This window comes from Pleurodeles waltl, chromosome 7, assembly GCF_031143425.1.
Source record: "Pleurodeles waltl isolate 20211129_DDA chromosome 7, aPleWal1.hap1.20221129, whole genome shotgun sequence".
NCBI lineage: Eukaryota > Metazoa > Chordata > Amphibia > Caudata > Salamandridae > Pleurodeles > Pleurodeles waltl.
Genome location: NC_090446.1, coordinates 1,362,839,875 through 1,362,863,152, shown reverse-complemented (window position 1 = coordinate 1,362,863,152; position 23,278 = coordinate 1,362,839,875). Strand labels below are relative to the sequence as shown.

Here is a 23,278-nt window from a genome sequence, read left to right as displayed (position 1 = left end):
ATAAGTTTGGTAAAAAGTTCTGGGTATAAATTGGCCTCATCCCCTGCCTCCCCAAAAGGGCTGAAAATGACGCAGTTATAATGTTCCCAGAGAACATGCTGTATCAGTGTCTGTTTTAATAGATTCAAGAGCATCATCAATATGTTTTCCAAAGAGGTTATCACCATCTAAAGGCATATCTAACATTTTGGATTGCAGTTTTGGAAAAAGACCGTGACTTTAGCCAACCTTGGCAGTGTAGTACTGCTGCACCCATCATCTGTCTGAAAGCCGTTATCTTTGATCCTCCAGTACAAATTCTAAGAGGGCTGACTTATCTAACAACATCTGTTTGTCATACCTTCCTAAAATATTAAGCACATTAGATGTCCTGATAGATTACCAATGTTACCCAGCCTTCGGCCTTCTTTGTCTGGAGGAGCCGAAGACGGGGTGGAAGGATTCTTGGATTACCTTTGGGCCACTTACATAACCACAGAATCAGGATGTCCATTCGGGAGACACGGACCCGGGTAGGTTACCCGTCATCAGGTGCAGCAGAAACGAAGCAGCTTTGCGCCTGACCACTGGTCTGTGTGGTCCCATATAGCGCGCTCCCTAATGGGTACGGACGACAGTTAGGAATAATAGATCCTTCCCATACTAGTGTAAGTGATTGGATACTTTTTTTCTGATAATTTCAGGCTGCAGTTATCCACGCTTTTCATGAATAGGAGATACACATAGTCAACTGGTCCTGAAGAAGCGTCACCGGACCCGTATGGGCCACAGAGACGCGAAACATGTTGACCCTTGTTAGGGATGGCTTGGAAATTCCCCACCCACATTCCTTTTCCGTTATAGAGTGATTGACCATTACCTCTGTTTCACTCTTGTGACTATTTTTAATCTTGGCCTCTAACCCTCTTTTGGACTAATAAATTGATTACTCACTATAGGTTTTGAGAACTAATTTTAACTCCCATCTTTTGATCTCCTTCCTCTATACTCACACTTACGGTCGTGGCATCATCACTGATAAGATCTCCAGCAAAGAGCCCCCCCCGTTTGGGGTGGTTCCCGTCAGACATTGCAGTGCCGGTCTGACGAGGAGCAACTCCGATGATGAAGCATGACACTCTTTTGGGTGTGTGAGGTTTTTTGCTCCTAAAATTTAGGACCCTTCTTCGGTATCCTCTCTCTTTTTCCAGCTGGAACAGTGTATTATCTATATTAGCATATTAATCGGGAGGCTATACACTGGACCATAATTCCTCCCTATCCCCCTGTTTATTGGTCAGGATGTGGATAGCCTATCACACATGTAGGCACATTTTCTGGTGCTTTATACTGCTTATCCAGTCAAGGAACGAGAGATGAAACAGAAGCTGGAGTAACCCATAATGGAGATCGATCAAACAACATTTTCTAGATAAATCCTTAAAATCGTAAGTGAAACATTCTGTTTACTTAAAAGGCAAAGTAAGTTGAAAACACTTAGAAGTCCATTCTAAGAGCTCATGAAAACCTCCTTTGTCCTCTGGAGGAGAGCTAACAAGTGATAATGTGGGCAATTGAGAGAGCAGAAATAAGCATCCCACCCCTGACCAGTATTTGATGGATCCTGAGGAATTGTCCCTTCTCCAGCTGTTTTTCTACATCACTTTCAATATAATTGTCTCATAAATTAATCAGAGGTAAATAAGATTCTCCTCTCCTTTTGTGTTTGCAAGCCCCAGTGGACTTTTCGGAAGTGATATGGCACCGGGAATGTCAGAATGCCCCGGAGTATTTTGTACCAGAGCATTAGGTTTGTGGAACCTCTTTTAGTAGTCATTTAACATGTGGTGTAAATCCGTTACTAAGCAATTGGGCACAGAAATTGTGTCTTCATGTGAGCTATGTTGTTCCTCATGAGGCTCGTCATATGAGTAATGTTCCTGGAAAGAATCATAACGATGTGAGGCATATTGTTGCCTATTCTGAAAACAGAAATCCCCTTCCATATATGCTGAAGGGTCTTTTTCAGGTTCGTCGTCATCAGTGCCCTGGCATTTGAAGTCAAGTTGCGTGGGATTATAAGCTGGCCAAATGGTCCCTCATCACTAGAATCTTCCATCTTCTGCAGATGTACAGGAGGCAGCGGTGACACCTTACTCTGAGATGTCTCATTCAGGCCTAATGTCATTTGAATCCTTTCCTCCTAAATGAATACTGTCTCCTTCTGTGCCATTGACGGACTCGTCAATGGTGCCGACAATGAGGAAAAATATGCCTTCTTCGTAACTACCTGCAAGAGGGATGTTGGTCTCATCGTCAGCAACACAAAAGTCACTGTTGACAAGTTTGTCAATGAAACGGTTGTTGTCAGCGTCATCGATGATGAGAAAGATGTTGTCCTTGTTCTCATCGTCAGCGTCATTGACGCTGTGGTCGTCCCCGGTAAGGCAGGGTTATACGATTCCTACGTATTAAGTAGGCCTGTGAGTCAGGTCAACATAAACTTCAGGATATAAGGACTTAGGGGGTCATTCTGACTTTGGCGGGTGGCGGAAGCCCGCTGCACGGTCAAAAGACCGCCGCGGTAATTCTGAGTTTCCCGCTGGGCTGGCGGGCGACCGCCAGAAGGCCGCCCGCCAGCCCAGCGGGAAACCCCCTTCCATGAGGATGCCGGCTCCGAATGGAGCCGGTGGAGTGGAAGGGGTGCGACGGGTGCAGTTGCACCCGTCGCGATTTTCAGTGTCTGCTTGGCAGACACTGAAAATCTTGGTGGGGCCCTGTTAGGGGGCCCCTGCAGTGCCCATGCCATTGGCATGGGCACTGCAGGGGCCCCCAGGGGCCCCACGACACCCGTTACCGCCAGCCAGGTTCTGGCGGTCAAAACCGCTAGCACCAGGCTGGCGGTAAGGGGGTTGGAATCCCCATGGAGGATTCCCTAGGGCAGCGGGAAACCGGCGGGACACCGCCGGTTTCCCGTTTCTGACCGCAGCTGTACCGCCGCAGTCAGAATGCCCATGGATGCACCGCCAGCCTGTTGGCGGTGCATCCGCGGTCCCCGGCCCTGGCGGTAGTCAACCGCCAGGGTCGGAATGACCCCCTTAGTCTATCTATACTACCAGGAAATGTGGCCAAAATTCCTAGGTAGCTCTCAGTGCCCAATCTGAACCCCCAAACTAACAAGGGTACCAGATGGAATCGGCAGCCTCAAACATGACTACTCTGATTACCAAGGAAATTGTGGAAACAGATCTACCCTTTCGCTGTTACTTTGCATGCCCAAGGTAAGACACAAGAAAAATACGAAAATTACTTCTTAAACATTTATTGAAACAATTGTATTCTTGTATAAATACGCAAAAGCTGCGATAATTAGGCAGGCTTAACAAAGCAAGATAACCAGCATTATAGGAATGGTTAAAACATTTTTTTTTTTTTAAAATTCAACCATTATAATGCTACTATGTTGTAAACCTCCTATCTGTTACTACCTACACTATAGAGATCATAGTGGGAGTACCCTTGGCCAGAACCATTGGAATACCCTATCCCCCCATACCTGGGTAAGAAGTGCCAGAAAGTCAGCCTGATGTAGTGCAGGCTATTGTCCTTTGCAGGATGGAGGTCAGAGTCAGCAGGGCAGCATCTCAGTGACAATGCACAGCGTTCCAGGATAATCCTAGCAGAAGTGATCCTCTGCTGAATGCAGCACTGAGACAGTTTATATAATGAAAAGTGCTGGTCATATTGCACTGTGTCAGAAGTGCAGATCTGGTGTGATACTTTTTCTGGAGCCTCCAGAGCTGTCGCCAACGGACAATCATGATACAAAAGCATCACATTTTATGTGCCGAGCATTTGAATGGGGTGTACAGACTGCATGGCAGTAACCCTCATGAGAAATAAGCGCACTTATTCACTTATCACAGAAATGTAAAACCATGTACAAAGTCATCTTTAGAAAAAGATGTCAAGTTAAAATGCGCAATCAAAAATGGAGACTCAGCGCAAGCCCTGATGTGCTTCTCCGAGAGGCTGACATTGCCATTGACAATCTCCCCGTCAACCGCCAACGACAGATCTGTTGATGAACACATTTTTATTGATGAGGACTCCTTAAAAGGAGTTACAGGCACTGGTGGAGATGAGGAAGACTTTTTGTAAGAAGAAAGTGGACTAGAAACTCCTTTACTCACTCACTTCTCCGTCACAGAGTCTTTGCTGTGAGACTTTTATTTTCTTTGAATCTTTATCATACAAGGTTGAGCCCTCATTGTAATGCTTTCTCCCTGGTGAGGGATGACTCTGAACTCCTCTTCAGAATTGGAGTAAGAATAAGTCTTCTTCTTCTTTTGAAGTAATAGACATAGCCTGCCTTCACAATCTTTGAAAGTTTTAGTGGAAAACGTTATTAAATACTTACACTCACTAGGCTTGTGCTGAGGATGTAAGCAATAAAGGCAAACTTTCTGGGGGTTCACAGAGAACAATCTTGTTTTCCCACAATATTTGCAAGGCCTGAAATGTCTCTTATTTGATCCGTCTGACATGGTGTTACTCAGGAAAACTAAAACAACATGTGTACCTCTTAGTTGCTTGAAGGGTCCAATATTTCACTTCTGAGAGAAGGAAAGGGTCAAAAGTAGACTAAAGGGTTTCAACTGAGGAGCACTCAAGGAGACTCCCTCACACATGGCATGCGATTAGAAATCTGAGGCATGGTGGACCTACAGGGGAAGAGAGCTTCAGCATCTGTGTTCTCATTGGCTGAAATTTGGTTCTTCTCAAACAATGTGAATTGGCTAACAGTGTACTTAGCTCCTCTATGGCTTTCAATGCTTATGTTTGGCGCTGCTTCTTCTTATTACAGTGGGACTCCCACTATAACGACGGGGAAGATTCAAATATGTGAATCTATGAAAGATTCAATACCGGACAGTCTTATTTGTTGATGAAGGTTTACTGCTCAATTGAGTTGTTGACACTATTATCTTCAATGGTTCTTTCATGGACCCGCCCACAGAGGAATCTTAAACTTTCAATCATATGAAGTTGATTTCCTGGTGGCAAACCAATAGCTTTCTCGTAGGAGCAGGAGTAGCAGGTTTTAAAGCTCAGCCCACCTGAGCCTCCCCTAAAGAAGATCTTGCCTTCTTGCCAAGACTTCTGATCAACTCCAAATTCATCTTCTTCAAAACTTTAAAAGCTAGAACTGACTTTTTACCCCATGGGGCATTTTTGAGGCCAAAACTCAAATGCCACCCTTCAAATCAAATCAGGATTTATAGACCGCAACTACTCATCAGTAAGGGTCTCAAGGCGCTGAAGACTTTTCATCCCTCCAAGTCTAGGCTCAAACTGTGAAACATGTGTCTGTAATGAAGGCAGTAAGTATGCTGCACATATGGGTCATCTGCAAAATTTTCTTGATCAGAAAAATTTATTTCTTAGTTTTCAAAGGTGTCTCAACTGTGAGTGGTCCAAAAGTCCACTCACAGCTGTTCAAGCCTCCCACAAACAGAAAGTTATAACGAACCCTACCTTCAAAAACATGAGTGAGGTTTATGACAGGCTTAGAAGTCACAGGTGATTGAAAAAGACAGCAAAATTCAAAACCTCTAAGTTTTCTGAGAGCTCTGGTAATTGTATGTCTACCTCATGGCTAGGATGTCCAAATTCAAGTATTAGGATTAAGCTATGAATGAGTCCTAGAGTTAGAGCAGCTGGTGTAATGCACTTCATGGGAAAAGTTGCTTGTGGGCCGCCATGTCTTTTTCTCTATACTACCTTTTTTGTCCCTTGTCCACTATTAATTAAGAAAGACTTGGTTGACTGAGAGTTCAGATTGCAATATTCCTACTATTTTCAATAAAAGAACCAGTGCTTGATTTGTAACCTGTAGCCTGCACCACCCACTGTCTTTGCTAGTACTGCCAATGGCAGTATCAACACAGCTGTTTACCATCACACTCCTACAACTGTGACAGTTCAGACTATTCTAGGTAATCCAAAGCTATAATAATGGTGTGAGTGGCAGATAGTATTCTTTTTTAATGTATATTGACTCATTAAATCCTGTTGTTGTGCTCATCTCAAAATTAGATAATGCAGCACCACCATGTGGTGGACTTTAACTAGAGCCGGTACTGACAGTTAAGTGCCGGTACTGACCACTGGAAACCACTGGCTCAAATTAAGCAGTGAAAACAACCTGTCTGTTCCTTAGGAACTTAAAATTGAAGCCTGGTGGAAGATATAATAACTTTCTTCAGGTCTTACCTTTCCCAACTCAGCATTACTGTGGTAGCTTTGTTTAATGGAGGCCACTGTCTTTTGTGAAAACATCATATCTCCGGTTTTGTTGTCGGTCACCTGTCGACAGAGGAATAAAAGTAAAAATATTAGTCCAACAGGTTGGGTCCTGCAAAAATGTTGGTGGGTGAGCTGTTTTTCATACACATTTAATCTAATTATATATACATTTTAAACACTATTTTAGAATTGCTAATATATTTTTCAAATAATTAGCTATTATATAAATTATACACAAAGTATATGTTTTTATTTGTGTCAGGGCTTTGCTATAGGAACATACTATTACTCAATTAACTAATTAAGCATCCATGCCCACTTTCTGTTCTACACATCATTCAATGAGGCAGGAAAATGATTACTTTTCTAATCAACTTTGAATATGTCTTTCCGCAGGTTTTTTGTCTAAACCTCTCTCCTAGTAGCTCTGTAAGGAGGTGGGTTGAGGATACCATTGAATAGCAACACAAAATGGGGACTGTGTCCTGCACTGCTCATCCAAGTACTAATGCTAGGTGACCAAATGCAAAGATACCTAAGTAGCTGCCTGAGAAATTAAAGGCATCAACCCACCAGGTAAAAGAGCAGAGATGGCAGTCTTCCTTTTCATAAAATAGGCTTAAAAACCCTCAGGAAAATGTTCCACTCCTAATTATTAGCAGTATTTGACACACAAAAAAAATCTATGTGGAATAGCACGGTAGTTACTGAAGCACTCATTTTCCAATTTGCACTTCTCTAATGCTGTCCACTGCTTTGGAGGAGACCGTGATACAGCAGCCCTCACAGTGCATTCCCCCGCCTCCTTCTTTTCATGCAGGTATTCTGTTTATCAAGGGTGGGGCATGAGGTAACTGAGAGAATATCTGTTTGGCCAGAGGAAGTTAGGCAGGTCATATAGAAGGAAACGTTGCTAACTGTAATCTTAGTTTTATTCTAGGGGAATTCTCATCAAAGTCATAACCACTGACTATTCCCACCCACATGCGGGGATCCCAAAGCACTCTTAAAAATGTTTTATATGTATATAATAAACTTTCTGTGAAGTACTTTACACACACACACACACACATATATATATATGCACAGCCTAAAGAGAGGCTAAAATGGCCAGACCATAGAAAATCTTTCACAAACTTTTATTAAAACTATGGAAAACTGACACTGTGGGGGTGATTCCGAGACTGGCGGGCGGTGGAGGCCGCCCGCCAGTCTACCCCCGACAAAATACCGCTCCGCGGTCGCAAGACCGCGGAGGGTATTTTGAGATTTGCCCTGGGCTGGCAGGTGGCCGCCAAAAGGCCGCCCGCCAGCCCAGGGCAAATCTACCTTCCCACGAGGACGCCGGCTCCGAATGGAGCCGGCGTAGTGGGAAGGTGCGACGGGTGCTGTTGCACCCGTCGCGTATTTCAGTGTCTGCTTTGCAGACACTGAAATACTTTGTGGGCCCCTCTTACGGGGGCCCCTGCAGTGCCCATGCCATTGGCATGGGCACTGCAGGGGCCCCCAGGGGCCCCGCGGCACCCCCTACCGCCATCCTGTTCCTGGCGGGAGACCCGCCAGGAACAGGATGGCGGTAGGGGGTGTCAGAATCCCCATGGCTGCGGAGCGCACTCCGCAGCCATGGAGGATTCTCCCGAGCAGCGGAAAGTCGGCGGGAGACCGCCGACTTTCCGTTTCTGACCGCGGCTGAACCGCCGCGGTCAGAATGCTCGACGGGGCACCGCCAGCCTGTTGGCGGTGCTCCCGTGGTCGCTGACCCTGGCGGTCACCGACCGCCAGGGTCAGAATGACCCCCTGTGTCTTTAAGAACCTCACAGTACCCCCTGTATCTCATCATGCCTCACAAGTAGCAGTTAGGTCAGGTCATTTTTATGAATATTAGGAATCCTGGATGAAGTACTTGTTGGGAGCTGTAATAACTTCTGTATGGGAAGGTTGCCTATAACTTTGATGAGGATTGGCCTGGATGAGAAACTAGAATTACAAGTAACAAACTTTTCCTTCTGTTCCTGGGCATCCTCATCAAAAGTCATAAGCACTGAATAGAATAGCAAGGTCATCAGATATAAAATGGATCCAACAAGCACCCAAACGTTTCCTCAAAGAAGCCTGTCCTACTTAAGCATCTGGTTTAGAGTTTGAATCTAGACAATAATGTCTAGTAAAGGCATGTACAAATCACCATATAGCAGCTTTGCATATTTCTAAACTCAGGACATTTCTGAGAAGAGCTGCAGTTGCAGCCTTACCCCTTGTAGAATGTGCTTTAGATCTACTAGGTAAGGGTTTTCTAGCTAGTTGGCATGAAAGAAGTATACAGAACACCAGCCACTTAAGGATAGTCTATTTGGAAGATGCCAAGCATGCCCTCACTGATCCATAAATAATAAAGAGGTGATATGGTTTCCTTATTTCTTTGGTTTTATCTAGTAGAACTTCAGAAATCTTTTAACATCAAGAAAGTGTAAAGACCTTTCAGCTGGAGTAGATGGATTAAGAAAGAACGTTAGTGAGATAGTTTGATTAACATGGATGTCTGAAGGTACCTTAGTGTGGTCCCTGCCCTATCCGTGACAAACAACCTAGAAAACGTAATGGACTTCATTGTAGTCAGTCCTTTGCCCTGTTTCCCCAGTCCCAAATAAAGTCCCATAACTTTGTCTTGTTCACCGTCTTCCTTCCAACAATCTCAGGTAGTCCTGGGTGTTCCCTCTCGGTCCCCCAGTCTTGTCCTTCCAGGGAGGAGGCATATAGCGTGCCTCAAAACAAAGTATAGGGTTTGCATTAATGTAGAGAATCAGGCATTGCTATACTCCTTTTCCCCTTAGTGTCACCACTTGAGCTTGCTGTAGTGCAGACAAACTGTCACCCTCAACCCTATGTGGAAGTCAGCACCCCTGTGTTATACTCTGGTGCATTTCACTGTATTGTGACCTGGATTCTGGGAGTCTCCCCCACCACCTTCATATATTGCTTGTACCAGCCCATGGAACTTGCCTGTGGCAGTGACCCTCTTAGGTCTCAACATTTGGTGCTTCAGAGTCCACCTACTTCCTCGGACAGATGCACTTGCCCACAGAATTCTTGTCACTCCTCTCCATTTCCTTGCATGAAGCAGGTTCTCCCCCATCTCTCACAGCTTTCCCTATGCTCACTATCTCGCCTTACTTCTTCCCGTTGCTCCTGGTCCGTTGCCTCCATCCTTCTGCTCCTCTTGCTCCTTACAACCACCAGGGAAAAAATGGTGTCTCTTTTAGGTCTAGTTGCACCTCCTGATACGACCATTCCTTCTATTGCCCATGTGACATTCCAGGCATCCACTGGAGCCGTGGAGTGCTACCTGACCAGTCTCGCATCTGCAGCCATGTTGGAAGGCCCGGGTTTCTCAGCCACCGGACTACACTTAGGAAAGGAAGCTGGAATGAGTTCTCATCACCACTCTATTACTATAAAAACGAATTATGGTTCTACAGAGCATAATGCTTGAATTTCACTAACTCTGCATGCTGAAGTGATGGCCACTACAAAAGCCGATTTCCATGTCAGATGCTATAAAAAGGCTTTATGACTAGGTTCAAATGGGGGTCTCATTAATCTGGAGAGAACAATTGTAGGAAATGGCTCCCTGTTGCAGTTACCCCCCACTTTTTGCCTGATATTGCTGCTGACTTGACTGAGAAGTGTGCTGGGAACCTGCTAACCAGGCCCCAGCACCAGTGTTCTTTCACTTTAAAATGTACCATTGTTTCCACAATTGGCACATCCCTGGCACACAGATAAGTCCCTTGTAAAAGGTACCAGTGGTACCAAAGGCCCTGTGACCAGGGAAGGTAGCTAAGGGCTGCAGCATGTGTTGTGCCACCATTAGGGACCCCTCACCTAACACATGCACACTGCCATTGCAGATTGTGTGTGTTGGTGGGGACAAAAAGGCAAAGTCGACATGGCATCCCCCTCAGGATGCCATGCATACAAAATACTGCCTGTGGCATAGGTAAGTCACCCCTTTAGCAGGCCTGACATCCCTAAGGCAGGGTGCACTATACCACAGGTGAGGGCTTAGCTGCATGAGCAATATGCCCCTACAGTGTCTAAGTCTATTCTTAGACATTGTAAGTACAGTGTGGCCATATTAAGTATATGGTCTGGGATTTTGTCAAAAATGAACTCCACATTTCCATAGTGGCTACACTGAATACTGGGAAATCTGATATCAAACTGCTCAGAATAATAAACCCACACTGATGCCAGTGTTGGATTTATTACAAAATGCACACAGAGGGCATCTTAGAAGATGCCCCCTGTAATTTACCCAATCCATCAGTGCAGGACTGACTGGTCAGTGCCAGCCTGCCACTGAGACAAGTTTCTGCCCTCCTGGGGTGAGAGCATTTGTGCTCTCGGAGGACAGAAACAAAGCCTGTACTGGGCGGAAGTGCTTCTCACCTCCCCCTGCAGGAACAGTAACACCTGGCGGTGAGACTCAAAGGGTCAAGCCTTTTTTTACAGCACCCCAGGGCATCCCAGCTAGTGGAGATGCCCGCCCCTCCGGCCACTGCCCCACATTTTGGTGGCAAGGCTGGAGGAGATCATTAGAAAAACAAGGAGGAGTCATCAACCAGTCAGGACAGCCCCTAAGGTTTTCGGAGCTGACGTGACCCCTGCCTTTAGAAATCCTCCATCTTAAGTTTGGAGGATTCCCCCAATAGGATTAGGGATGTGCCCCACTCCCCTCAGGGAGAAGGCACAAAGAGGGTGTAGCCACCCTCCAGGACAGTAGCCGTTGGCTACTGCACTCCTGACCTAAACACACCCCTAAATCTAGTATTTAGGGGTGACCCAGAACCCAGGAAATCAGATTCCTGAACCTGAAACAAGAAGAAGGACTGCTGACCTCAAAGCCCTGCAGAGACGACAGAGATGACAACTGCTTTAGCCCCAGCCCTACCGGCCTGTCTCCAGACTCAAAGAAAACTGCACAGCGACACATCCAACAGGGACTTGCTACCTCTGTTCACCTACAGCAACCTTTCTGCAACTTTCAAACAACTTTCAAAGAACTCACACTTCCCACCGGAAGCGTGAGACTTCACACTCTGCACCTGACACCCCCGGCTCAAGCTCCATAGAACCAACACTACAGGGAGGACTCCCAGGCGACTGCGACCTCGTGAGTAGCCCGGGACGACCCCTCTGAACCCCCACAACGATGCATGCAGAAAGAATCCAGAGGCTCCCCCTGACCGTGACTGCCTGTAACAAGGAACCAGACGCCAGGAGCAAGCACTGCATCCGCAGCCCCCAGGACCAGAAGGAACCAAACCCCAGTGCAGGAGTGACCCTCAGGCAACCCTCTACCTAGCCCAGTTGGTGGCTGGCCCGAGAAGCCCCCCTGTGCCCTGCCTGCACCGCTAGAGTGACTCCCAGTCCCTCCATTGATTCCTATACAAAACCAGATGCCTACTTTGCCCACTGCACCCGGCCGCCCCGTGCCTCTGAGGGTGTGTTTTGTGTGCCTACTTGTGTCCCCCTCAGTGCTCTACAAAACCCCCCTGGTCTGCCCTCCGAAGACGCAGGTACTTACCTGTTGGCAGACTGGAACAGGAGCACCCCAGGTCTTCATAGGTGCCTATGTGTTTTGGGCTCTCCTTTGACCTCTGCACCTGACCGGCCCTGAGTTGCTGGATCGGTGACTTTGGGGTTGCCTTGAACCCCCAACGGTGGGCTGCCTACGCCCAGGAACTTGAACTTGTAAGTGCCTTACTTACCTGAAAAACTAACCATTACTTACCTCCCCCCAGAAACTGTTAATTTGTGCACTGTGTCCACTTTTAAAATAGCTTATTGCAATTTAACTAAAACTGTGTATGTTACAGCTCTAATTCAAAGTTCCGAACTTACCTGTATGGAGTACCTTGCATTTTATGTATTTACTTCAAATCTTGAATCTTGTGGTTCTAAAATAAATTAAGAAAATATATTTTTCTATATAAAAACTATTGGCCTGGAGTTAAGTCTTTGAGTGTGTGTTCCTCATTTATTGCCTGTGTGTGTACAACAAATGCTTAACACTACCCTCTGATAAGCCTACTGCCCCACCACACTACCACAAAATAGCGCATTAGAATTATCTAATTTTGCCACTATCTTACCTCTAAGGGGAACCCTTAGACTCTGTGCACACTATCTCTCACTTTGAGATAGCATATACAGAGCCAACTTCCTACAACAATGTTAAGTTCCCAAGGAGGGAGCGGTGACTTAATTGGATGGGGGTGCTGAGGATCAGTCAAAGATCCAGGTCTTGAGGTCCTTCCTGAACTGTGACAGGGTGGGGGACTGCCTGAGGTGGATGGGGAGGGTGTTCCAGGTCCTGGCAGTGATGTGGGAGAAGGATCTTCCTCTGCCTGTGGTTTTCTGGATGCGGGGGCGTTGGCAAGGGCCTGGTCGGCGGAGCGGAGTTGTCTGGCGGGAGTGTAGAAGGAGAGTCTGTGGTTGAGGTAGGCTGGTCCGGCGTCGTGTAGGGCCTTGTAGGCGTTTGTCAGGAGCTTCAAGGTGATTCTCTTGTTGATAGGCAGCCAGTGTAGGTCTCTCAGAAGGGCGGAGGTGTAGCTGTGTCGTGGGGCGTTCTTGATGAGACGGGTGTAGGCATTATGGATGTGTTTGGGTCTTGGCGGTGGTTCCGGCATAGAGTGTATAGCCGTAGTCGAGGCGGCTGCTGACGAGGGCTTGGGTGACTGTCCTTCTGGCTTCGGTGGGGATCCACTTGTAGATTTTTCGAAGCATGCGCAGGGTGTGGAAGCAACTCGATGAGATGGTGCTCACCTGTCGGTCCATTGAGAGCGATGACTCAAAGATGACGCCGAGGTTGTGGGCGTGGTCGGTGGGGGTGGGGGCGTTTCCGAGGGCAGAGGGCCACCAGGAATTGTTCTAGGCGGAGGGTGTGGAGCCGAGGACGAGGATCTTAATACATTGTCTTGGCTTTTCTTGTTGCTTGCATCTGCAAGCAAATCGATTTGTGGATATACACAATCTTGGTAAATGTCTGTAAGACTTTATTGTTTAGGATCCAGTCATGATTTTTCTGAAAAACCCGATTGAGAGAATCTGCATGTATATTTTGAACCCCTGGAAGATGAATAGCTGTCATCGTTAGGTTTCTGACTATTAATCATTTCCATATGACTTGAGCTTTGCGGGATAGGAGGCAAGAGTGAGTCCCTCCTTGCTTGTTCAGGTAATGCATTGTTGTTGTGTTGAATGTCTGAACAAGAAGGGAGTTCGTTGTTATTGATGGAAGAAAATATTTGATGGACAGATGAACAGCTCCCAATTCTAGCAGACCTGATATGATAAATATTTTCCTCATCCATCCAAATTCCTTGGGTTTGCAAGTGTCTCATATGAGCACCCCTTCCCTGGTGAGAAGCATATGTGATCATTGTTTGAGTAGGCAGTTCCTGGTGGAATGATACACCTCCAAAGAGGTTCTTCAGTTGAGTCCACCATGAGAGAGATTGAATTGCAGCCTTTGATAGTCAGTTTGACTTCCTATCAGTACAAGACCTTATTCCACTGATCTTCTAGACAGTGCTGCAAGGGTCTCATGTGCAGTCTTGCCTGAGGTACTAGCAAGATGCAAGAAGCCATCAAGCCTAGAAGGCATGCAATGCAATCTGTCTTGCTGATGGACAGCAAGCCTGTAAGAGATAGTGACAATTTAGACTGATTGATAATAATCTTTTGGGTATTCAGTATTTCATCCAGTTACTATAGTTTTTGGAACGCGCAGGTTGTAGACTTTCTGAGGTTGGCTTGCACACCCAGACTGGTTAGCGTCTTCAGATAGAATTGGTCATGTTTCTTTAACTCCCTGGTGACATACCCTTTATTAGCCAATTGTCAGGTAACGATAAACAAAGATCTTCTGTTTCCTTAGATAAGCTGCGATGATGGCCATACTTTTTCTGAACGTGTGTGGAGCTGATGTTAGAATGAAAGGTAGAACCTTGTATTGATGAGATCCTACTTTGAATCGAAGAAACTTTAAATGCTTTATTCATACGGGAAAGTTAAAGTAATCATCTTGGAGATTCATTGAACACATCCAATTTCCTTGATGCAGTTTTGGATAAATGTGGTATAATGCCAACATTCAGAATTTTTCTTTCTTTATGTACTTGTTTAGTACTCACAGATCTAGAATGGCTGTGAATTCTTGTTTTAGTCCTTTCTTTCACACCAAAAAGTATCGGGAATAAATCTCCAGTTCTCTCTGGTGATGATGAACCTCCTCCACGGCATGCTACTGCAACACAGTGTTGACTTCTTTCTGCAGGAGCTCTTTCTGATACACCAATGTATTGATTGGTGGAACTCAAGAAGGAGGGAACCTGAATCGAAGAGTATATCCATTCTGAACAATATTCAAGACCCATTTGTCTGTTATTACTAAGTGCCGTTCTTCCAGATGTTTTGTAATACAACCCCCACATCCTCCACACACCCCTGGAACAGGCAACAGAGAAGGGGAAGTGATGGCTCATCGCTTAGCAGGAGGGTTTCCTGTGGATGAAGGCTGCTGTTGAGTCCCTCTTCCTGTTGATGGTTTTCGAGGATGATAATTTTGCCTTGACTTTTGCTGGTGTTGTTGGTGAGGCCAGTGTTAGGATGGAACCCTCTGAGAGAAAAGTCTTCTATCATAGGGCCTTTATCTCCTAAAATACTCCTTTCGCTTCTCTAAACAAACATCTTTCAAAGTGTACATCTCAGTTTTCATTCTGGACATCTCCTTATCTCTATGCGAGCCAAAAAGAGTATTGCCTGAAAATGGTAAAATTAAAATCCAATGTTGAGACTGTAGCTTAGGTCCGGTTAGTCTGAGCCAAGATGATCTGCGTGCCCAGATAACATGTCAATATCCATGTGCAGCACGATTGAAAATGTCACTTACCCAGTGTACATCTGTTCGTGGCATTAGTCGCTGCAGATTCACATGTTTGGCACAGTCCGCTGCCTGGTGTTGGGCTCGGAGTATTACAAGTTGTTTTTCTTCGAAGAAGTCTTTTTGGTCACGGGACCGAAGGACTCCTCCCTCCTCGGCTCCATTGCGCATGGGCGTCGACTCCATCTTAGATTGTTTTCCCCGCAGAGGGTGAGGATGGAGTTGTTTGGTATAAATAGTGCCCATGCAATGGAGTGAATATGTATGTACGTTAAGAGTTTCTAATAATTATTTACAAATGTTCAGATGTTTAAGATTTATGATCTACTTCTAAACGGCTACAGGCTTCCCGGGGAGGTGGGAGGGTACATGTGAATCTGCAGCGACTAATGCCACGAACAGATGTACACTGGGTAAGTGACATTTTCAGTTCGATGGCATATGTTGCTGCAGATACACATGTTTGGCATAGACTATAAAGCAGTTACCTCCCCTAAAAGCGGTGGTTTAGCCTGTAGGAGTTGAAGTAGTTTGGAATAATGTTATTAGTACAGCTTGGCCCACTGTAGCTTGTTGTGCATTTAGTACGTCTACACAGTAGTGTTTAGTAAACGTATGAGGCGTAGACCAGGTTGCAGCCTTACATATTTCGCTCATAGGAATGTTTCCTAGAAAGGCCATTGTAGCACCTTTCTTTCTGGTTGAGTGTGCCTTTGGTGTAATAGGCAATTCTCTTTTGGCTTTAAGATAGCATGTTTGAATGCATCTGACTATCCATCTAGCAATGCCTTGTTTAGAGATTGGATTTCCTATGTGTGGTTTTTGAAAAGCTATGAACAGTTGTTTTGTTTTCCTGATTAGCTTTGTTCTGTCAATGTAATACATTAGTGCTCTTTTGATGTCTAATGTATGTAGTGCCCTTTCAGCCACAGAATTTGGTTGTGGGAAGAACACTGGCAATTCTACTGTTTGATTTAAATGGAATGGTGAGATTACTTTTGGCAGAAATTTTGGATTTGTTCTTAGAACTATTTTATTGTTGTGTATTTGAATAAATGGTTCTTGTATGGTAAATGCCTGTATTTCACTTACTCTTCTGAGGGATGTGATTGCAATGAGAAATGCGACCTTCCAGGTTAGATATTGCATTTCACAGGAATGCATGGGTTCGAAAGGTGGACCCATGAGTCTTGTTAAGACGATGTTAAGATTCCATGAAGGAACTGGTGGTGTTCTTGGTGGTATAATTCTTTTTAGCCCTTCCATGAATGCTTTAATAACTGGTATTCTAAATAGAGACGATGAATGAGTAGTTTGTAGGTAAGCAGATATTGCTGCGAGGTGTATTTTTATAGATGAAAAAGCGAGATTTGCTTTTTGCAAATGTAGTAAGTATCCTACTATGTCTTTAGTAGAGGCATGTAATGGTTGTATTTGATTGGCATGGCAGTAGTAAACAAATCTTTTCCACTTAGATGCATAGCAGTGTCTAGTGGAAGGTTTTCTAGCTTGTTTTATGACCTCCATGCATTCTTGTGTGAGGTCTAAGTGTCCGAATTCTAGGATTTCAGGAGCCAAATTGCCAGATTCAATGATGCTGGGTTTGGATGCCTGATCTGTTGTTTGTGTTGTGTTAACAGATATGGCCTGTTGGGTAGTTTGACATGCGGTACTAGTGAAAGGTCTAGTAGAGTTGTATACCAAGGTTGTCTTGCCCATGTGGGTGCTATCAGTATGAGTTTGAGTTGGTTTTGACTCAACTTGTTTACTAGATATGGAAGGAGAGGGAGAGGGGGAAAAGCGTACGCAAATATCCCTGACCAACTCATCCATAGAGCATTGCCTTGTGATTCGCGGTGTGGGTACCTGGATGCGAAGTTTTGGCATTTTGAGTTTTCTTTTGTTGCGAACAAATCTATCTGGGGTGTTCCCCAAATTTGAAAGTACTTGTTCAGAACTTGGGGGTGAATTTCCCATTCGTGGACTTGTTGGTGGTCTCGCGAAAGGTTGTCTGCTAGTTGGTTTTGTATTCCTGGAATAAATTGTGCTATTAGGCGAATGTTGTTGTGAATCGCCCACTGCCAAATTTTTTGTGTTAGGAGGCACAATTGTGTTGAGTGTGTTCCTCCTTGTTTGTTTAAATAATACATTGTTGTCATGTTGTCTGTTTTGACAAGAATGTATTTGTGTGTTATTATGGGTTGGAAGGCTTTTAACGCTAGAAATACTGCTAACAGTTCTAGGTAATTGATATGAAATTTTGTTTCGTGTATATCCCATTGTCCTTGAATGCTGTGGTGATTGAGGTGTGCTCCCCACCCTGTCATGGAAGCATCTGTTGTTATAACGTATTGAGGCACTGGGTCCTGAAATGTCCGCCCTTTGTTTAAATTTTTGCTGTTCCACCATAGAAGCGAGAGGTATGTTTGGCGGTCTACCAACACCAGATTTTGAAGTTGACCCTGTGCCTGTGACCATTGTGATGCTAGACACTGTTGTAAGGGTCGCATGTGTAGTCTTGCGTTTGGGACAATGGCTATGCATGATGACATCATGCCTAGAAGTTTTAGCACAAATTTTGCTTGTATCTTTTGGTTTGGAAACATAGCACTTATTACCTTGTGGAATGCCTGCACTCTTTGTGGACTTGGAGTGGCAATTCCTTTTGATGTGTTGATGGTTGCTCCTAGATATTGTTGTGTTTGACACGGTTCTAGGTGTGATTTTGTATAGTTGATGGAAAACCCCAGTTTGTGAAGGGTTTGTATGACAAATGTGGTGTCGTTTGCGCATTTTTTTACTGTGTTGGTCTTGATTAGCCAATCGTCTAGGTAAGGGAACACATGTATCTGTTGTCTCCTGATGTGTGCTGCCACTACTGCTAGACATTTTGTGAACACTCTTGGTGCAGTTGTTATTCCGAATGGCAACACCTTGAATTGGTAATGTATTCCTTTGAATACGAACCGTAGGTACTTTCTGTGAGAAGGGTGTATTGGTATATGAAAGTACGCATCCTTTAGGTCTAATGTGGTCATGTAATCTTGCTGTTTGAGCAGTGGAATGATGTCTTGTAGTGTGACCATGTGAAAATGGTCCGATATGATGTAGGTATTTAGTGTCCTGAGATCTAATATTGGTCTTAATGTTTTGTCTTTTTTTGGAATTAGAAAGTACAGGGAGTAAACTCCTGTGTTTTTTTGTTGTACTGGTACTAACTCTATTGCATCCTTTTGCAGTAGTGCTTGAACTTCTAGTCCTAAAAGTTCTAAATGTTGTGGTGACATTTTGCGTGTTTTGGGGGGGATGTTTGGTGGGAAGTTGTGGAATTCTATGCAATAGCCATGTTGGATTATTGCTAATACCCAATTGTCTGTTGTAATCTGTTGCCAAGATTGGTAGAATTGGCTTAGTCTTCCCCCCACTGGTGTTGAGTGAAGGGGTTGCGTGACTTGAAAGTCACTGTTTAGGTGGAGGTGTTTTTGGAGTCTGGAATCTTCCCCTACTCCTTGGGAATTGACCCCCCCGATATCCCCTGAAACCTCCCCTTTGGAAGGAACCCTGATATGGTGTGGTTCTTGTTTGTTGGCTGGTGGTGTCTGTGGGTTGGCCACGAAACCCCCCTCTAAATGGAGTTTTTCTGAAAGAGCCTCTGCTCTGCGGGGAGTAGAGTGCGCCCATGGCCTTGGCCGTGTCTGTGTCCTTTTTAAGTTTTTCAATGGCTGTATCCACTTCAGAGCCAAAAAGTTGTTTCTCGTTGAAGGGCATATTAAGGACAGCCTGCTGGATTTCAGGTTTGAAGCCTGAAGTGCGTAGCCAAGCGTGTCTCCTTATGGTGACAGCAGTGTTGACTGTTCTTGCTGCAGTATCGGCTGCGTCTAGTGAAGAGCGGATTTGATTGTTTGAGATCGTTTGTCCCTCTTCAACTATTTGCTGCGCCCTTTTTTGGTATTCCTGGGGAAGATGGTCTACGAGAAGTTGCATCTCGTCCCAGTGTGCGCGGTCATATCTGGCCAGCAGCGCTTGTGAATTTGCGATGCGCCACTGGTTGGCTGCCTGTGATGCTACTCTTTTTCCTGCCGCATCAAATTTTCGGCTTTCTTTGTCCGGAGGTGGGGCGTCGCCAGATGTATGTGAATTTGCTCTCTTGCGAGCTGCCCCTACTACCACGGAGTCAGGTGGTAACTGCGAAGTAATAAACACTGGGTCTGTGGGTGGTGGTTTGTATTTTTTATCCACCCTTGGGGTGATGGCTCTTGATTTTACGGGCTCTTCAAAAATTTGTTTTGCGTGCCGTAACATCCCTGGTAGCATTGGGAGACATTGATATTGGCTGTGTGTAGCCGAGAGGGTGTTAAATAAAAAATCATCCTCTATAGGATCGGAATGCAGTTGGACATTGTGGAATTCTGCTGCCCTAGCCACCAGTTGCGAGTATGAGGTACTGTCCTCTGGCGGTGACGGCTTTGTGGGGTATGACTCGGGATCATTGTCCGGCACTGGGGTGTCATACAGGTCCCAAGCGTCTTGATCCTGATCGTCATGACTTATGGTAGTTTGCGCTGGTGAGTGCATTTGTGGCGGTGTTTGTGCCGGCGATGCCTGTGGTGGAGAGGGCGGAGGCGTGACTTTTTTAACCACTTAGGCTTGTGGTTGTGCGTCATCCTTTGGAAGTCCGATCCTTCTTTTCCTCATGATTGGGGGAAGGGTTGATATCTTCCCTGTGTCTTGCTGGATGTACAGTCTCTTTTGTGTGTAGTCCGATTCTACACTTTGGAGCTCTTGTCCAAATCTGTGCATTTGGCCACTTATTCCTTGTTCCTCTGAGTAGGATGAAGGTGTGGTATTTTTCGGCGCCGAGAGAGAATCTTTTTTCGGTTTCGGCACCAACAGAATTTTTGTTCCTTTCGGCATGGATTCTCGGTGCCGATGTTTTTCGGTGCCGGTATCTTGTTTTTGTCTCTCGGAGCCGCTTTCTCGGCTCCGAGGTTGCTCCATGGCGGTCCCTCGACCGGAGTCGGGTGTCTTCGCTATGGGCGTGCCCTTTTTCGGCGCCTTCGACGGGTCGCCTGTTTTATGGGTCGAGCCATGGCCTGTTGGCAGTGGCGTCCCCTGGGCTTTCGGTTTGTCGATGGATTTACTTTTCGACGTCTTACTCACAGTTTGTTGCTGTTGTTCGACGTCGGAGTCTCCGGATTCTGATTCCGGAACCGAGAATGTTTCCTCTTCCTCGTCGAAACGTTGTTTTGTCGACGTGGACGCCATTTGTTGACGCCTGGCTCTTCGGTCCCGGAGTGTTTTTCTGGACCGGAAGGCTCGACAGGCTTCACAGGTATCCTCCTTGTGCTCGGGGGACAAGCACAAGTTACAGACCAAGTGCTGATCTGTATAAGGATACTTACTGTGACATTTTGGGCAGAAACGAAACGGGGTCCGTTCCATCGGCTTCGATGTCGCACGCGGTCGGGCCGACCAGGCCCCTGATGGGGGATCGAAACTACCCCAAAGTCTTCCGATGATCGGTGTCGATGTACCTAACTATCCCGATACCGAACGGAACAATACCGACGCTTTCTTCCGAGATTCTGACTAACTTTCCGAACCGAAACACGGAGCGAAAAGGAATACGTCCGAACCCGACAGCGGAAAAAAACAATCTAAGATGGAGTCGACGCCCATGCGCAATGGAGCCGAGGAGGGAGGAGTCCTTCGGTCCCGTGACCAAAAAGACTTCTTCGAAGAAAAACAACTTGTAATACTCCGAGCCCAACACCAGGCAGCGGACTGTGCCAAACATGTGTATCTGCAGCAACATATGCCATCGAACATGATGTATCTGCTGCAGCATCTATAATTTGAGTAGATACCAAGCCACCTTCATTCAAGATCTCTTGGAAATCTTGTCTGTCCTCGTTTGGGAGTTTTTCTGTAAGCCTGTTTAGTAAATCCCACAGAGACCTATCATACTATTCCAACAAAGAGGAAGCACTGGCCACTTTTATAGTAGATGCTGATGTTCCACATATCTTTTTGCCAAGAGCATCTATTTACTTGACTTGTCTGGTGGGACGGTGTGAGATTTTCTTGCTGCTGCTACAATGACCAAACCAGGAGGCTTGAAAATTAAAGTAACCTGTGAATGAAGCCCAGAATTCCATCTGTCACAAGCTGCCTCTTTCCCATCTTTCTTTAAACTGTAAACTTCACACTTGTAAAGCGCACTACTCACCCGTTAGGGTCTCAAGGTGCTGTACGCATACCACTGTGGAACCCCTCCTGGCTTTTCCTGTGAGGTGCCCACTCCTGGGCAACCCCCAGGGTGAAGCCAGGCATCCAAGCGCTGTCAGGGCCATTGTGGAGATTAAGCAAGCTACTGCTCAGAGTTGGACCCATTAATTAGATTAGGCACCAAGGCAAGAATTATCTGGTCCAAGGGAATTGAACCCTGGTCCCAGGCCAGATCTCTGCATTAGGGTCTGCCACTCTAGCCATTGTGCCACACTTCTCCACGCTTCCCCACTATTTCCTAATCTTCACAGCTCTAATGGGAACAGAGTCTCCACAGATCCTAGTAGGATTCTTAGGGGGTCATTCTGACCCCGGCCGGCGGTGGTAGCCGCCGGCCTGGCTGGGACCGCCAGAAGACCGTCCCGCGGTCAAAAGACCGCGGCGGTCATTCTGGGTTTCCCACTGGGCTGGCGGGCGACCGCCAAAAGACCGCCCGCCAGCCCAGTGGGAAACACCCTTCCACGAGGAAGCCGGCTCCGAATGGAGCCGGCGGAGTGGAAGGTGTGCGACGGGTGCAGTAGCACCCGTCGCGAATTTCAGTGTCTGCTAAGCAGACACTGAAATTCAAAGTGGGGCCCTCTTACGGGGGCCCCACGACACCCCTCACCGCCATCCTGTTCCTGGCGGTCGAAACCGCCAGGAACAGGATGGCGGTGAGGGGGTCGGAATCCCCCATGGCGGCGCAGCTGGGGGATTCCTCAGGGCAGCGGAAAACCGGCGGGACACCGCCGGTTTTCCGGTTCTGACCGCGGCCATACCGCTGCGGTCAGAATGCCCTCAGGAGCACCGCCAGCCTGTTGGCGGTGCTCCCGCCGGCCCCAGCGGTCAAGGACCGCCGGGGTCGGAATGACCCCCTTAGCCTCTAAATCCACAGGACAGGAAAGCTTTCCCTACAAGGAAATCTCTTTGTGGTTTTCGGTGGGTTGTTTGTAGGGAAAGATATAAGGAAGCAATTCATCTCTGTATGTCACAATGCAGCCTTTGGTTAGCCATCTTAATGCTAGAGCATAACCTTCCCCTGATGCCACAGGCTCGCTCTTCAAACACCTAGTTAGAACTAGTCTGAAGCAGATTTGGAATCCAAAATAAAAGCTGGGAAGCCTCAAGGAAAAAACGGGAGTGAGGCATCTAAGAGAGAGCACAGACTAGAAAAATACGTCTGAAAAAAACTTTTAAAAAAATAACAAAATTCCAAAGAATAATAATTCAAGCCGTAAGTAAAACAAGGTAATTCAGTGCAAAGGCGCACTAATATAATGGAGAGTAGCACACTAAGCATAGTGACACACTGCATTCAGATATTACCTGGCTTATACATTGGACTTTCTAAGATGCTTCCTGGGATGACCCAGAATTTCATGTTGACATCTTGGGTTTGCTGGATATGATATTGAGGGTGTTCTAAATAGGATCGGGATTGCAACTAAATTCTGTTCCATGCTAGTCTTGTGAGCTCAGAATATGAAGTGCATCAGTCTAGTTCTAAAGTGTTTTCTTCCAGGGGATATTCATCAAGTCATAAACATTGATTAGGCCTACCCACTGCGGAGATCCCGGAGCAATGTAAAAAATGTTTAATACTTTTATGTAATACACTTTGTTTGCATCACTTTGCATACACATATGTATATCTGCAGCCTAAAAAGAGAGGCTGAAAATGGCCAGATTACAGTGAATTTTCATTTTAAAAAGAACCCAATTACATAGAAACATGTAATTAATAACAATGACTATAGAACATCTTTCACAAACCTT

General features: G+C 45.9%; 1 protein-coding gene across 1 annotated transcript in view; it reads right to left on the bottom strand.

The window, feature by feature from the left end:
• The window catches only part of DKKL1 (dickkopf like acrosomal protein 1), a 768,700-nt gene that overhangs the window by 408,000 nt on the left and 337,422 nt on the right, over positions 1-23,278 (bottom strand). The window contains exon 3 of the mRNA XM_069200815.1: positions 6,256-6,348. Coding sequence (XP_069056916.1) covers positions 6,256-6,348 — 93 coding nt within the window. The remainder of the gene's footprint in view (positions 1-6,255; positions 6,349-23,278) is intronic.